Source organism: Vigna umbellata, chromosome 1, assembly GCF_029865625.1.
Source record: "Vigna umbellata cultivar VRB3 chromosome 1, Vumbellata_1.0, whole genome shotgun sequence".
Taxonomy (NCBI): Eukaryota; Viridiplantae; Streptophyta; class Magnoliopsida; order Fabales; family Fabaceae; genus Vigna; species Vigna umbellata.
In genome coordinates, this window is record NC_142165.1 from 16,426,018 (window position 1) to 16,442,118 (window position 16,101).

At 27.7% G+C, this 16,101-nt stretch overlaps 2 protein-coding genes across 4 annotated transcripts; one reads left to right on the plus strand and one right to left on the minus strand.

Annotated features, from left to right (window-relative positions):
- Positions 1-410: 410 nt before the first annotated feature.
- LOC124830692 (inositol-pentakisphosphate 2-kinase-like) lies at positions 411-4,874 on the minus strand. Of its 3 annotated transcripts, none has more exons than XM_088097927.1 (9): positions 4,678-4,874; positions 4,505-4,606; positions 4,184-4,399; positions 3,500-3,647; positions 3,098-3,138; positions 2,847-2,957; positions 2,071-2,667; positions 1,070-1,204; positions 411-716 (listed from the first exon to the last, which is right to left on the minus strand). In XM_088097927.1, exons 2-9 carry the CDS (start codon positions 4,604-4,606, stop codon positions 675-677), a joined length of 1,392 nt encoding a protein of 463 aa, XP_087954053.1. In that variant the 5' UTR covers positions 4,678-4,874; the 3' UTR covers positions 411-674. The 3 variants fall into 3 exon arrangements, with proteins under 3 accessions (XP_087954053.1, XP_047160446.2, XP_087954054.1); XM_047304490.2 differs by having other exon boundaries at positions 1,058-1,204; positions 4,678-4,870; XM_088097928.1 differs by lacking the exon at positions 2,847-2,957 and having other exon boundaries at positions 1,058-1,204; positions 4,678-4,873.
- Positions 4,875-10,531: 5,657 nt separating this feature from the next.
- Positions 10,532-12,776, plus strand: JMT (jasmonic acid carboxyl methyltransferase). The gene is made up of 4 exons (XM_047304456.2): positions 10,532-10,764; positions 10,896-11,300; positions 11,950-12,222; positions 12,322-12,776. Exons 1-4 carry the CDS (start codon positions 10,666-10,668, stop codon positions 12,682-12,684), a joined length of 1,140 nt encoding a protein of 379 aa, XP_047160412.1. The 5' UTR covers positions 10,532-10,665; the 3' UTR covers positions 12,685-12,776.
- The last annotated feature ends 3,325 nt before the right edge of the window (positions 12,777-16,101 follow it).

A 16,101-nucleotide genomic window follows, 5' to 3' on the forward strand; every position in this document is an offset into this window, starting at 1 on the left:
CTTGTCAAACATAACCATAATATAATTGTGGCCATGAAGTTTGAGGAACTAAATAAGATCATAATTAATTCATTATTCTCAATCTTATCTTCAAAATTAATTAATAATTGAGCTAAGTTAGACTTACATGTTACTAGTTCCCATTATTAATATTTCCTACACAACTTGTAACCAAATTTGAAGTGAAATCTATTTTAGGTTATCTTCTACAAAAATAGATGGAATTTATCAAATTAAAAGCTTTTGATGAAAATAATTATTAAAGTAATTAATAAATATAAAAAGTATTGAAAATATATATTTGTTTCTTGAAATTGATTGTGGTGTGTGAGATAGACATTGATATGATTAATTAAATCTCAACTGATTCAAGTCGTTTCTCTTGTTCCAGATTTACTACCAAATCAACCTTATAGATAATAAAAATGACTAGATTGATAATTCATAATAGTGAAAAGTCATGAGTATCTTAAACGAAAACATTCAACTAAACACTAGCAAAAGTCAAATTCAAGTTTCCTGAATTGGAATTATCAATCATCTTCTAAATCACTATTATTTTGTCTGTAGAATTCAGTCTTGAAAATTAAAATCCCAGAAATATCTTTCCAAAACACCCTAGTTTCTCTCTTGAAAGGGACCTTTTAGAACCGTTACTCCTGCTGTTTGGTCTGCTACATCTGCTCCACTAGAGCAATCCCTGTAGCAGGCAGAGGCTGCAGTGGAAATAAAAATGGGAATTTATCATGATAATAAATAAGCTTCCAAAAACCAAAGTATTGAGAAGAACACTAACACTAAATATGTTCTTTCAAAAAGGTTATCAGGAAGCAACGTAATACAGGGACTAGAAGAAAAATAAAAATACAAACACACTCATAAACAGAGAAATCTGACAGCCCCAACATTTACAGAAAATTGAAAGTTGTGGTGCAGTACAGCAAACGAGAAGAGTAATGGAGCAAAACACGAGTTGTATCTTACACCTTGAATAGTATTACTGCATTTTTTGGAAGTAAGAGAAGAACACCATCGAACCTATTAAATATTAACTTACACCATTACATGCCTTCAAGCCTGTCACCTCATTTCTTCCACGATCCAATTTGATATTTTGTCTGTAGCGGCTCACTATCTTCTTATCTAACTCATAGTAGTCTCTAACTTTACTCAAACGCTTTAAATCAAGGTCGATAAAATATACCTAATATAGATCAAATTGCAAATGAACTCAGATGTTCCATGTATAGAATTACAGCTAAAGCTCATTTTTATATAAAGGAGACCATAATTAAGAACCATATCATTCAGATTATGATATTCATGATGAAAACTTTTGTATGTTGCTATTACTTTTTCTTTAACAAAAAATAAGTGCAATGAGTACAAGATATTAACTGCTACTTTCTCAACTAATGCAAATCAAGTACATAAATATAAACCAGAAATCATGAAGGAAAAAAAATAAATTCAAAGGTTCAAACAACCAAAGGGAAACAGAAGGGATAGGGTTCTATAAATTTGAAATCCATTTTACCAATGGAACCATAGGCAATGCCTATTCATATATTAGAACTTCTTTAAAACGGAAATCATAAAAATTATGTCTGATAAAAATTGTTTGACAGTTTCTTTTAAGAGGCACTGTTTTGTTTTGGATTAGTATTACGGTGGAGATACTCTCCAAAACAGCTGTGACTGGAAGAGTATTAAATACCTAAATACATTTTGTCTTCTCCTAATTTTAACCTCATCCTTTCCTAATTTAAACTCCATTTAGTTTTACAAAATCTGTTCAGTAACTTTAGATACTTGGAGCAGTTGCACAATACTATTCACCAAGCCCATTATTGTTCAAGGTGAATTTTACAATTTTCACCAAAAAATTCTGAGTGATAGTTAGAAGTATATGTCCATAGCACCTACAAGCCAGTAGCTTTTGAGAAGCCTCATCATTCCAAAGCAAGGCCTTAAATCAAATGAATATCTTAAAATGAACCAAACTGATTCATGCAAGCACAATACACCCAAAATTCCAACAAATAATAACAATGAAAGATTTCTGCCTACCTTAAAATCAAAGGTCTGCTTAGTTGAATCAAGGTATACATTATTGTACACCAATCCAGAATCCTCCTCATTCCTCGGTCTAAAACACAACATCAAACTGCAGTCTTTTGCAGTTGCTGCTATCAGGTAGTCCTTTACTATTCTCAAGCTTTCATCAAATGAAGCTGAATGCAAAGAGGCATACATTTTTGCCTGTTCTTCACTTAATTCCTTACACACCATGCACTGTTCAGAAGTAATGTTATAATATGCATGGATGACTCCTTCTATGTCAATACTATCAAGCTTCTGAACCTCCAGGAGCTTATCAAGAACTCCTGACTTTTGCAAAGCCTCAGCAACAAGAGTAAGTAAGTTCTCTGTGCACAGACCATCACCAACTTCAATGACTGACTTAAGCTCATCTTCAAACTTTTTAGCAATACACTCATCTGTATTTTTTGCAACACCCCCTAGACCTCCAAGTATGAGAGAGCCATTTAAAAATACACGGAAATTGTTTTGAGGAGTTATAAGGAGACCTTTAATAGCTTTCTGAATTCTTTCCTTGGATCCAGAGAATATATCAAGTGGATTGTACTCACTTAGCCGTGATATCTGTAGACATATTCAAAGAATTTATGGCTCAGATTTAATGCTAAAAATAATTGAGATTGGCAGTCATAACGTCAATCAAAAGACACATAACTAAAAGCTGAGCCAGGAACTCATGAAAACAAGAAGTATGAACCATGTAGCCACTGGATAAATGAAATGTAAAATCATGTGGGATGTACCTCTCCATGATGCAATTTCAGTATTTGGTGCATTTCAAATCGAGTTATTCTCCTTTTGATAGCATTTCCTTCAGATATGAATCTTGAAAATGGAAGGAATCCACATTTGGGCTACTTTTTGAGATAAAATACAAGTTATTGTTACAAACAAGCAAAAGACAAAGACTGCGAGGAAAGGGGTGAAGGTGAGATGAAGATATTCAATATAAGCTAAGGTATTATTTAAGGAGAGAAAAATGTGGAGACTATACCTTTATCTCAACAGATATGCAGGGGCTAGGTCTTGGACTTCCTGAAATGAAACAAGAAGCTTAATACAAAGCTTTCAAAAATCTGTGAAGTTTACGTACTGACTTCTCACACTTGAAATTGATGATATATGTTGGAAATCTCAAATTGACTAGAGGTATGACCAAATTGTAGTATATAGGTGGATGCAGACTTTATCTTACAAACTTTTGAATTAGATTTAAGGTTTGTGAGATTAAGTCAAGCTTATTGTCTACTTTCTTAAAATATCAGATAGGTATGATACCTACTTTCTTAAAATACCTAAGATAGGTATGATACATTGCTACTACATATTTGATATTTAAATTAAAAGGGAAAAGAGAAAAATGTCAACAGGTAGAAGCAAGATCACATATAATTACCATGAGCAAAAAGTGAATGATCGGACATGAGAAGGCCAAAATCACACTGTGTATCAACCCGCGCAGCATCAACTCGCCACACAGGACGTTGACCAGTAACATTCTTCTCAACCAACTCAAGGAATTCCCTGGTCACCAGGATGTGCATCTAACAATACCAAAGAGTAATAGGTCAAGGATCACAAACACAATCAAAAACTTTCTCACTCGACATCTTAGCTACTTCATCCAGAAATCAAATCAAATCAATCAACCCATTTTCATCTCTAACAAAATTGATCAGAATGGAGACTAGCAATAACTATCTTAAAATGGTGCGTCAGGCAGTACCTGATTTAAAACCCTAGGTTAGAAAACATGATAATGATGAAAATTGATTTGTTTCCATGATGTGTGATAATCATTAGCTTTTCTAGTCGTTTTAATTAGAACAATGGTTCACACTTTCCTAATTACAGCTCGGATTTAGACCTATCTCAAAAGCTAGTTCATTAAGTGAAAATTGTCTCCCACTTTCAAATACTAATGTGATCAAATTAATAGTCAAGGAATGATCTCCAACACATGATGATAAAAATTAACACTCTTTCAGTCAATAAAACAACTTTCAATTAGGGGTTTCTGACAAAAAGTCTAAAAGAGAGACAATGCAACAGTCACTTGCTGACATACATACATACATACCCCAGCATCAACATAGTTGGAACCAAGTAAGGGCTTCATGACATGCTCCACATATAGTTGACCAACAATTTCCTTGTCAGAAGAGGAAATAAGTTGATCCACATTTTTCCAGAGGATTCGTTCTTGAGGAGTCAAAGCTATGCTATTCCTCACACTCACACCATTTGACTCCAATCCATTCTTCGGAGCCTTACGTAAGCGGATCACTTTCCCAATCTACACACACAAAAATTCAAATTAAATTTTTTTTGGGACTCATCAATTCAAACAATTCAGTTACCAGAAGCATAAGAAAGAAAGAAAGAGAAATAAAGAACACACAAAAGAAGGAGAGGATCCAGCGTAAGCGAGCACAAGATTAACAGCTCCTTCTCCTCTGTAAACCCAATCAGCTGCATCCTCCCCTTTCAAAGTTAGTGGCATCTGTTTCACATGCAAATCTTGTCAAGCATTTCATCAAACACTAACACCACAATCCAAAGAAGAAAGAGTACCTTTTCTTCAAAAGGGAGAAAAATAGAATGCAGCCACCACTCCCAAGTTCTAACCACAGGAACAAAACCAATTTGACAGAAAACGATGCTAAATTATGCTGTCTTTGATTCTGTTCGAAAAGAACAAATGCTAATATTATCTTAGTTTATGGTCTAAACAATAAGAAGGAGAATGATAATAAGCAACTCTGGAAAAGAATCATATGCTGTCTCTCCGTGAGAGCTTTACGTGTCAATGCTCACAAACAAATTATTCCATATTACTCAATATCATTAATCTTTCAAAAAAAACTTAAATTTTTTCAATCATTAAGAAAATTAATAATATTTAAGAGAAAACTATGGAGAATCATAATGCTATTAATATAGACCGTAAATGTATCTTGGCAGTACAATTACTAGTATTAAATACCCAATTTTGAGAAAAAAAAATGTTTCGTGCAAATATATCAAATATTAAATGTAACGTTATAAAATTATATATGAAAATAAAATTTTATAACAAGAGTAGATTTTTACTGAAAAATAACAGAAAAACATATTAAAATATGTAGAAACATTTACCTTTGATCGGATTGAGTAAATATTTATAAATGATATTTTTTATATATCAAAGTTAGTTTATGTATAGTTAAAAATAAGATAAAAAAAATAGAAAAATGGCAGAGTTTCTACAAATTTATATCACTTCGATGGTAAGATATTTAATTCTTTTTTTATCAAACGGTTCATGTAATTCGAACTTAGCAGGCACCATACTAAAATTGAAATAACATAGACAAAATAAATTATGATTATTGAAATAAAAAATATTATAAAAAATATTATGTAAATAGTTTTTTTATAAGTAATTATTTAAGTTTAAAAAAATAGTTGATAAAAAAAGTAAATAACTGTTATATAATAAATAATATTTGAATTTAAAAATATAATTACCAATATAACATTTCATTTAATAATATAAAATCACTGAATAAAACACTATAAATTATGATAGTATGTAACGGATAAATATAAAATGCACAAAACATTTATATAGTTATTTACTGCAATAACTATAATAACATAAAATATAAAATATGTACAGAAACAACTTAAACTAATGAAGTTGTTTAAAATTAAAGAGTTCTTATACTTAATATTTAAGATAAAATTAAATATTTACGTTTCAAAATTTTTTCCTTCCATCAAAGATATAACCGCACTTATTTCATCATCTGCTCATACTATGAGATGATCATTACAAAAGAGAAACAACACAAAAAAAACAAAAAAATGTATGATAAGCCAGTGTTCAAAAGAAATTTCATAAAACAATATAAACATATATCATATTAATTCAACATGTATGACATTCGACAACCATGAAAATATTAATACAAGGTTATCTGAGTACATGCTTTGACATACATATTAAATATAGATATGCATTCATAGTAGTATTTATACCCCGTAAAGTCCTAAATATAGGGTTTATTACTCTATTACTCACGAGGTTAATCTTTTCCGACCTAAATCAAAAGTATAAGAAAAATACCTCCTATCATTCTCTCCTCCACCTCATTCATCTCTATATGAATTGAGTAATTGGTAGAATTTCAAGATACTCAACTTCAAAACTCCTATATATCAAAGCATACACTAAACAATCACCAAGACAAAATTTTTCCTTGAAATTCTCTCAATAATCAAATCATCCATCAACATATCAAAAATTGTCGCGGATATATATATATATATATATATATATATATATATATATATATATATATATATATATATATATATATATATATATATATATATATATATTCACAAAGTCATTATACTCATTAGTAATATCAAGATTGATAAAGGTCAATACCAAATAATCAAAGAAATCAATCCAAAGTATGTAATATGAAATGACTCACTCAACGAGACCATTTTGTCGTTCAGTAAAATGGACCTAAAATGTTGTAGTGGAAAGTGGCGTTCAACAGTACCTTGCCACCATTCAGCATCAAACTATTCACAAAAGTGGTCGTTTAGCGGAAAAAGTGGAGCTCAGGGAACTGGAACTAAATTGCTTCTAGAATAGAAATGTCAAGCTAGCACTCAATGCCATATCATAAAATTTTCACTTCAAATATGTGATTTGGAAAATCAGAGACCTGTTTAGATGATCAAATTGATATTCATGACTCAGTGCTTAGTTCAAAAATAGTGCTTAATGTTAAAAGGAATACCAACTTAATCAAATGATCAATTCCTCAATTTTCTTAATCACCATAGTCCAAGCACAACCAACACTCAATTGAAGAAATCAAACATACCATACAATTAAGCACAAAAGCAAATCATATTCAACAAACTGAATTCAATCAACAATATCCAACTCACGCGCACTAAAGCATCTAGCTTTTTACCTTACAGATAACCAAACAACTATAGAGACATAAAAAAGCTCCAAAAGCACATAAAACTCTATATGCTCCTAGGAAGAATAAAAACAAGATCAGGACACACCATTAAGATCTTTGATTAAACTCTTAAAGATGATTTAAACGTCACATGAAACCCTAGATAATTCACATGCAAAAGAAAAACAACGCAAACCAAAAAAATGAGCAAAAACACCTACGTACTTTATTTGAGAAACTAATAAAATGAAAGTAAAAAGTTCACCTCAAGGATCACACTAGTAATCTCTGATCTTCAAACTGACATAGAAGAAAAATCTTTAGAAAATATCAAATAAAAAATGGTTTATAAAAAGATAGTATGTTACAAAAATATAAAACTCGATTATAACAAAATTATTTATATTAAAATATTTTAATATTAAAACAGTTGAGTTTTACTATTTTTTTAAATCATTATCACTTTTTAAATGTTATTTTTTAAGCCTTTACTATTAAGGTGATTTTTTTATTATGAATTATTATTTAAATTTAAAAATAATAATTAAGAAGATAAAATTATAAAAACAAAAGAAGACATTGAATAGATACATTTTCATATATATAATTATATAATTATAGATGAATACGAAAAATCGATTTTAATGTGTTCTGCAACAAAATATAATAAGTACAGATAATATCGTGATTAATATAGAAAAATAATCATGACATATAAAAACTTGTTTTTAATGCTTTTAAAGTGTAGATCGTTTATATACATATAACATGAAAAAAATGAGATAGATGAAGAGATTTGGAAGAATAAGGAATTCATTAGTGACATATATATATATATATATATATATATATATATATATATATATATATATATATAGAAAGTCATTATGGTCGAATAAACATGAATGACACGCAACATAGAAATAATGAATATGAATATGAACATGAACTTGTACCAAAAACCCTAAGTCATAGAATAATGAATGGAGTGAACTTTTTATAGTCTTTTGGGGATGACCACTCTTTTTTAGTGTGAAATCTCACTGTTGCACTTTTGTTCTTTCTCGTTTTTCAGTTTACATCACAAAATCTCACGTTTTCCTTTTCTTTTTTGTGTTCTTAATTGTCAAAACCTCACATTTTCAAATTCTAAATTCTATTATTTCTATGTTGAGGCGTGAAACATACGCTCACTTCAAATTTTAATTGTTTTACACTCTTATATATTAAAATTTAGAGATGATATATACTTTTACATTTATTGATACATAATACAAATATAAAATAATTATAAAAAATTTAAACTTTTGTATTTTTTTCTAAAGTAAAAAAAATATAAAAAATATTTAATAAGTATAAAAAATACACATAAAATGAGATGTCAAATATATAAAATATATTAAAATTAAAAAATATTATTATCATTTATACATTAACTATTATACGTATAAAAGAATCAGGAAAGCAAGACTCTCACACTTAGGTAGGCACACATGATAGAATGAGACGGGTGCCGTGACCACCAAATATTTTTATGAACATAGAAAATATATCATGTGTTTTTTTATAACCGATTTTTAATTGTGAATTGATTATGATAAATTATTCTGATGATAATTACGGCGATGTTAATTTTTATTAGATTATTGTTTAGTCTTAAACTTTGTCAAAAAATATATTAATGAAGAATAAAAGAATAAATTATCAAATTATATCAATTTTTGACAATAACACAAAAATTACAAACATTTTACTTAATTGATCATTTAATTTATTTTATTTCGATTATTTCTATTTTTATAGCTACAACATAAAAATTATTTTTGCAATCAAAATTATTAAAACAAGTTTATGAAATAAAATGAAAGAAGAATTTCTTATCGACAATATGATTATTTTATATTAAAAATAATAATTAAACACTTTAATATTAATATTGATGTGTTAAAAATTTTGAAAGGATGAAAAACAATTATATATATATATATATATATATATATATATATATATACATATACATATATATATATATATATATATATATATATATATAATTAGAATGTTTTATGAAACTTAAATCCAGAAATCTTAAAATGTTTTGAAGAAATATTTGATATTACTAAATTTTATATTGAAAATATAATTAAATAGAAGATAATTTTTAGTTAATTATTATCAATTTTCTTACATTTTAAACAAAATATAAAGTTTGAAATGTCAGAATGCGTATTCTTAATTAAAATTAGTAAATGTGAACCATAAATATTATAAAAATTACGAAATGTTTATTAAATAATAATCAACTTTACATATAATTAATCTCTACATTGATTATCATCTTATAAACTAAAAATTATTAGTATAAAAAATAGTTTCTATATAAATAAAAAATTATAATTAATTTGTGAATTAAAATTTAAATTAATTTTTAACATCATTTATCAAAGTTTTAATAAATTATTGTGTAAATTAATTTTTAAATTTAAAATTTAAAACTAGTCAGTAATAATAGTAAGTTGCTAAAATTAATAAAATCTAAATAAAATGAAAGTTACTATTTTATCTAAAATATATAAGTAAAAAGTTATTTTTCCTAATAATATTCAATAAAACTTAAATTAAACAATAAAATGTTTTTTAGTGTAGAATTGTTAAATTTACGTGATGGCTATATAATAAAATTAAAATAAATAAAACATATGAAACAATCATGTATAATGTGATGAAAAAGAAAAAAGAAAAATTTAAAAGAAAAAAGTTGTGAAAGTGTTGAAAATATACAAAATATAAATTAAATTAAAAATACCCATCAGTACAACAAGACAATAATCAATACTAGAATGTGGATAGTTGTAAACATGGGAAACAATAGTCAAGGTGGGGACCTGCCTACTTTCTATAATGGACCCTTCATTTATTAAATATTAAATATATTATTTTTAAAATGATGGATATAAATGTAGCATTTATTACGTCATTCGAATTTTATAAAATGAACGATAATTATAAGCATAATTAGTCTTTGAATCGAAGGAAATTCATGATTAAATTGTATATATAACGAGAGAAAAAAATTAGAGAGGAAAAAAGAGAGTAAAAGAGTAAAAGCTACCAATTATTGATGTTTTTTTTCTTTCGAGAGATTAGTTAATTAGAAAAAATTATATAATATGATACATATAACTATTAGATTTATTAGTTTTTTTTATATAATATACTATGTTTAATTTTGTCATATTTTTATCATGAGACATAAAAGCCAACCAAAATATTAATATTAAGCAGATGTGTAGAGGAGTTAGGTATGATATAAATACAATATTTGAATGGATGGTTTAAAATTGATTTATATGAAAGAAATATAAGAAAATAAAAAATGATGTAGAAAAAATAATATTTGGAGTGTGATATATTCTGGTATAACCAGAAATTGTCGTCATCTCTGTATCTCTTTCTGTGGTTGCCATTGTTTTCTTGGTCAAGTTTCCATGACCCTCTATTATTTATACACATACCTCTTCCTTTTCCCTCATTCAAGGAACCATTTTTCCCTTTTCGTCACTCCTTCAACTTCAACACTGTTACCATGCAAACAGCCACAAGGAAAGAAATGGAAACTTTGGAACTCTTTCACATGAACAAAGGCGCAGGCGAAACTAGCTATGCCATGAATTCTTCCGTTCAGGTTACTTATCTTCTCTGTCTGAAACATTCAGCCTATATTCTTCTTACATCGTACCTTAATTTTTGCAAGAAACCACTAAACTCAAGTGATGTTGTGCTGAAAAAATGATATTTTTTTTTTTTACTTTGCAGAACACAATTATCTCTTGTGCAGAGGCATGGAGAAAGAAAGCCATTGTGCAAATTCTGTGCACGAGTTGGCCTGAGAAGATGGGCATTGCCGAGATGGGTTGTTCCTCCGGCCCTAATGCCTTGAGGGTGATTTCTGAGATCGTGGATGGCGTCTACGCCACCACGCATCTGTTGGAGCGGCCGCCGCCGGAGTTGGTGGTGCATTTGAACGACCTCTTCGCCAATGACTTCAACAACATCTTTGCCTCATTGCCATCTTTCTACAGAAAACAAAGGCAAGAAAAGGGAACTCGCTTTGGATCCTGTTTTGTTTCAGCTGTCCCTGGCACCTTCTATGGAAGGCTTTTCCCTGCCAAGTCCCTCCACTTTGTGCACTCTTCTTCCAGCCTCCATTGGCTTTCTCAGGTATATATATATACACACACACATATATCTATATATATACACACACCAGACATTATTACTAAGTATTAGAGCAGAAGTTAATTAAACAGCAGAGAAAAGAACACAGATGCATCAATCAACTAACTGATTAAACCTACTTCACTTGAACTATTTGGGTTATGTTTTGACTGTTATATTAAACTAAAGCATCATTGTCCTCAAGAAAAAAATTTGTTTTTTAAGAAACGATTAAGAATAGACACACGGTGTTAAAATTCCTTTATTAAGTAAGACATTTCAGTTTAACTTTTATAACTTTCAATTAAGAATAGACAATATATTTTTCTATATTAATTAATTAAAAATTGTTATATATATATATATATATATTGATTGGTTCATAAAAGTTATCTGAAAGGAATATCAGTTGTCTTTGTTCAAATTGTGTAGACCGAATTTCTCTGTTGTAAAAGTAGTTATCTGATAAAACAAAGGACAAAGAGAGATGGGGTTTTAATTTTGATTATATCCACGTTTTCGGAACATTGTGAAGAGGCATATACTGAAGAATTAATGAACAATGAGAGTGAAGAACTTTTTGATGTGATTATAAAAAGAAGAAAGTAGGACATGTTTTGACAGATTATTGTTGTTGTTGTTGGGGTGCAAGGTTCCTGGTGGATTAGAAGACGGTAGTGGAAGAGCATTGAACAAGGGAAAGATGTACATATCAAAGAGCAGTCCTCAGTGCGTGCTGGATGCTTATTCTCAACAATTCCAGAACGATTTTTCATCGTTTATTGCTTCTCGTTCGCATGAAATGGTAACCGGGGGACGCATGGTCTTGTCTTTCATGGGCAGAACAACCATCGACCCAACTTCCGACCACAGTTGCTATCAGTGGGAACTCTTAGCACGGTCCCTTATGACCATGGTTTCTCAGGTATGCTAAAGTCCAAAACTTTTCATATATATATATATATATATATATATATTCTTTGTAATGTGATATATATGAGAAAAGTGTTGTGGGGGTGTGTAGGGTCTCTTGGAAGAGGAAAAGGTGGATTCTTTTGATGCCCCGTACTACGCGCCATGCATGGAAGAAGTGAAAAAGGTGATTGAAAAGGAAGGGTCATTCATGGTGGAAGAGCACGATGCTTATGAAATAGAGTGGGATGGAGGAATGGAATTGCAGAGTGATCCAAAGGGTAGGCCATCACTGTCGAGAGGAGAAAGAGTCTCAAGAACCCTAAGGGCTGTTCTTGAGTCAACGTTGGAATCTCATTTCGGACCTCACATTATGGATGAGCTTTTTCGAAGGTTTGGAAAACATGTGGAAGAACATTTGTCCAACACTGACACCAAGTACATCAATTTGGTCGTTTCCCTTGTCAAGCTATAACAAGGTTCAAACTTGGAACACATCAAATATTGTAAGTGGTGGATCTCATTTCAATAAAAAAAAAAACGAGTCCAGATTTTTTATTAATTTTTTTGAGTATTATTAGTATATTTTTTTAAAAAATTAATATATTTTAAAACATCAAATTTAGAATCTATTACAAAATCTGACCGAGAATATTCCATATATGCGCAAAAGACTGTGGTATCCGGCCAACTTTTGATGAATAATTTAGACACAGTTATATTTAATTGATATATAAGGGTAAAGTAATAATACTGAAATAAATATTTATATTTTTATAAAAATTAAAAATTTAAAAAAAAATAACATCAAATAAATATAAAAAAATTGCCTGTGTAAAAAAACATTGAGAAAGAAAAGATTCTAGTCTTTTGGAACCCCATATGAATGAGAAGAAAAATGTATTAAACACGACGCGACCAAGAAGAAGACAATATATTGAATAATATGTTTATGTTTCACTCTTGTACGACTGGTTTATGGCCTTGTATTTTTCTAGATTCGTTTACAATCACTTTAAGTTCATCCTATATTATCTTACAGCCAATTTTATTTATTTATTTTGGGTAATTTATTCTACATTTTAATTAATTAACTTAATTTAATATTTTATTATTGTTTATGGTTTAAAAGAAAAAGTAGGTTGTAAATATAATTTGAAAATTACAATAAGTTAATACTTCCCTAAAGACTTTTTTATTTACTAATGTGGTGTAATTTGTGAGAGATATTATAAAAATGTAAGCAATTATCCTATCATTTATTAATTAAAATATAAAATTTAATATAACCCTTTCCATGCCCTTATGGCAGAAACACGTATTCTAACATCATCTTTCTTTTTCACGTACATTTACCATACACCTAGACATTATATTAAGATAATAATTGTAATAATAATGAATACAAATAAAATGATATAACAAAATAATAAATTCTATAATTATAGTGGTTGGAAGAAAAGATAGAGATGTGAAATTATAATGTTTTGTTATCTTATAGTGGTTTGTGTCCATGTCATGTTTGTGTCCATGTCATGCCAACGTTTTATCGATTGGAAAGCTTGTAGGGTTTATATATTTTCATCCATTACTGTATTATTTATTATTAGTTTTTCCTCCAGGAAAATACTATTCATCAGAATTTAGATTTAAACAAAAAGTAGTGGAGGTTATTGAATCTCATGAGACAAGACAACTACTTGCTCCCGACACTATTACATGTATATAACTTTACAAAAATTACAAGTAAATATATTTTTATTAAGTAAAATGTCTTTTTTTTTCGTCAAATTTTGATTTAATTTACTTTCTTAAATTTAGGATTTACGTGAATTTAATTTTTTAATTAAATTTTGTTAAATTTATTTAATATTTAATTTTAAAACAAAAATATATCTAATAATATAAACAACTAAATTATATTATATTATTGATTGAAATATCAAATAAATTTTATAAAATTCGATTAAAAAACCTAAATTTATTTATTTTTAAAATTGATGAACTAAATTAAATTTGAAGAGAAAACTTAAATATATAATCCAAAGTTTCTTTATATATATATGACAGGTTTTTATAAGGATGCATTGATTCTATCTTTTAAAGTAAAACATGATATCAACACTATGTAAGTTGATTAGTATCATTTAATATCATTTCCTTTGATATTATAATTTAGAAATATATACATATATAGTTTAAATATATATATATATATATATATATATATATATATATATATATATATTCAATGCATTAAAATATAAAACATTAAATTATATATTTGACTTATAATAATAATAATAATAATAATTACATATAATCTCACTTCTCACATCCCTTCCCACAATATTGTAATAAAAACTTTCATTCACTTAATCAAATAGAATAGAGAAATTAAATATTTTAGACTAGTAATAAAATACAAAGTTATTTTTTAATTTTTTATATAAATAGATTTTGCTTAATGTTGAAGCTAATAACTTTAGTTAAGTTATCTTTAACGAGACAAAATAAATCATTTTTTATTAAAAATTAATAAAATATATACTTTTATTTAATAAATGAATATTTATGTTAATATTATATTACTCAAAACACTATATGTTAGTATTAAATAAAATTATAATTAATTTATGAATTGATAACTATCATTTTCACAACCACATAATTTGAAATATGTCTCTTTGGGTGAATCATTGAAAACTACTATATCACAATTAAAGCATTATTAATTTATTATGTTCACTATTACTATTATAAGATGATATTATAAAGTTTGTTCGATCCAACTGTTGTGTGTCGGCATTCCAAACATTTTCGTCCATGTCTGGTTCTATCAAATATGTTATTGTCCTTTTATGCTTCAAAAACTACATCACTTCCCTTTCCTTTTATCCTAAAACAATACTTTAACATGGTTAAAATAGAATAATTTGAAATATTAAGGTAATTTCTTAATTTAAATAGAATTTTTTGTATAAAGAATTAAAGTGAAACATGTTACTTTTTATATAAAAGAAAAATGATGTTAATAGTGAAAAAAAAAATTCTTACGAAAACTTTATTTCTTTTTTCACATCATATCTCTCAGTCGTACACTTTCTCCTATTACTTTGGTTTAAAACACATTTTTAATACTTTCCATGAAAAATATCTTTGTACGAACTATATAATTTCAATTTCCTATACTTTTTGTTCTTAAACTTTTTGAGTTGTTGTTTTCAATTGTACGTCAAACCCACATGCCAGATACTTTATATTTGCTTGGACTCGTTACTTCAAGCATTGAATTTTTGGCCTATGGTTTCTACTAGTAGACCATTAATTAAGTAATTAAAAAAGAAAAAAATTGATAAAATTGTGAATGAATGTATTTTAGTAAATTTCTTTATCAGTAATATCATATAAAGATGTTGATTATATATTGTCTTTCTACTAATCTTATCTTATAAAGCAGGTGATATTATTTAAGAAATAATATTTACCTTATTTAATAATAGTATGATCAAATGTCCAAAAATCGTTTTCAAATTAAGATTAGTAAAATTAAATGATACTAATTATCTTAAATTATTGAATAAATTATTATTCTTACAATCAAATCATCTAACTTAGAATATTTATTAGAAAAATATATTAGTTTTCTTTAGGTGGGACTAAGCCTCTTGATTTTATCAAAGTTCTAAGTTTTCACCCACATAAAATGAAATACTTGTATATAAAAAATTTCTGATAAACGATTTAAACATCATCCTAACAATCTTAAACGTGCAAAAATTCACCTTGAACACTATTAAACCACATACAAAACTTTTAAACTAACTCAAGAAAATGAATAAAAATAACCTTATTCGAATAAAAATATGAAATGATCAAACATAATGGTTCC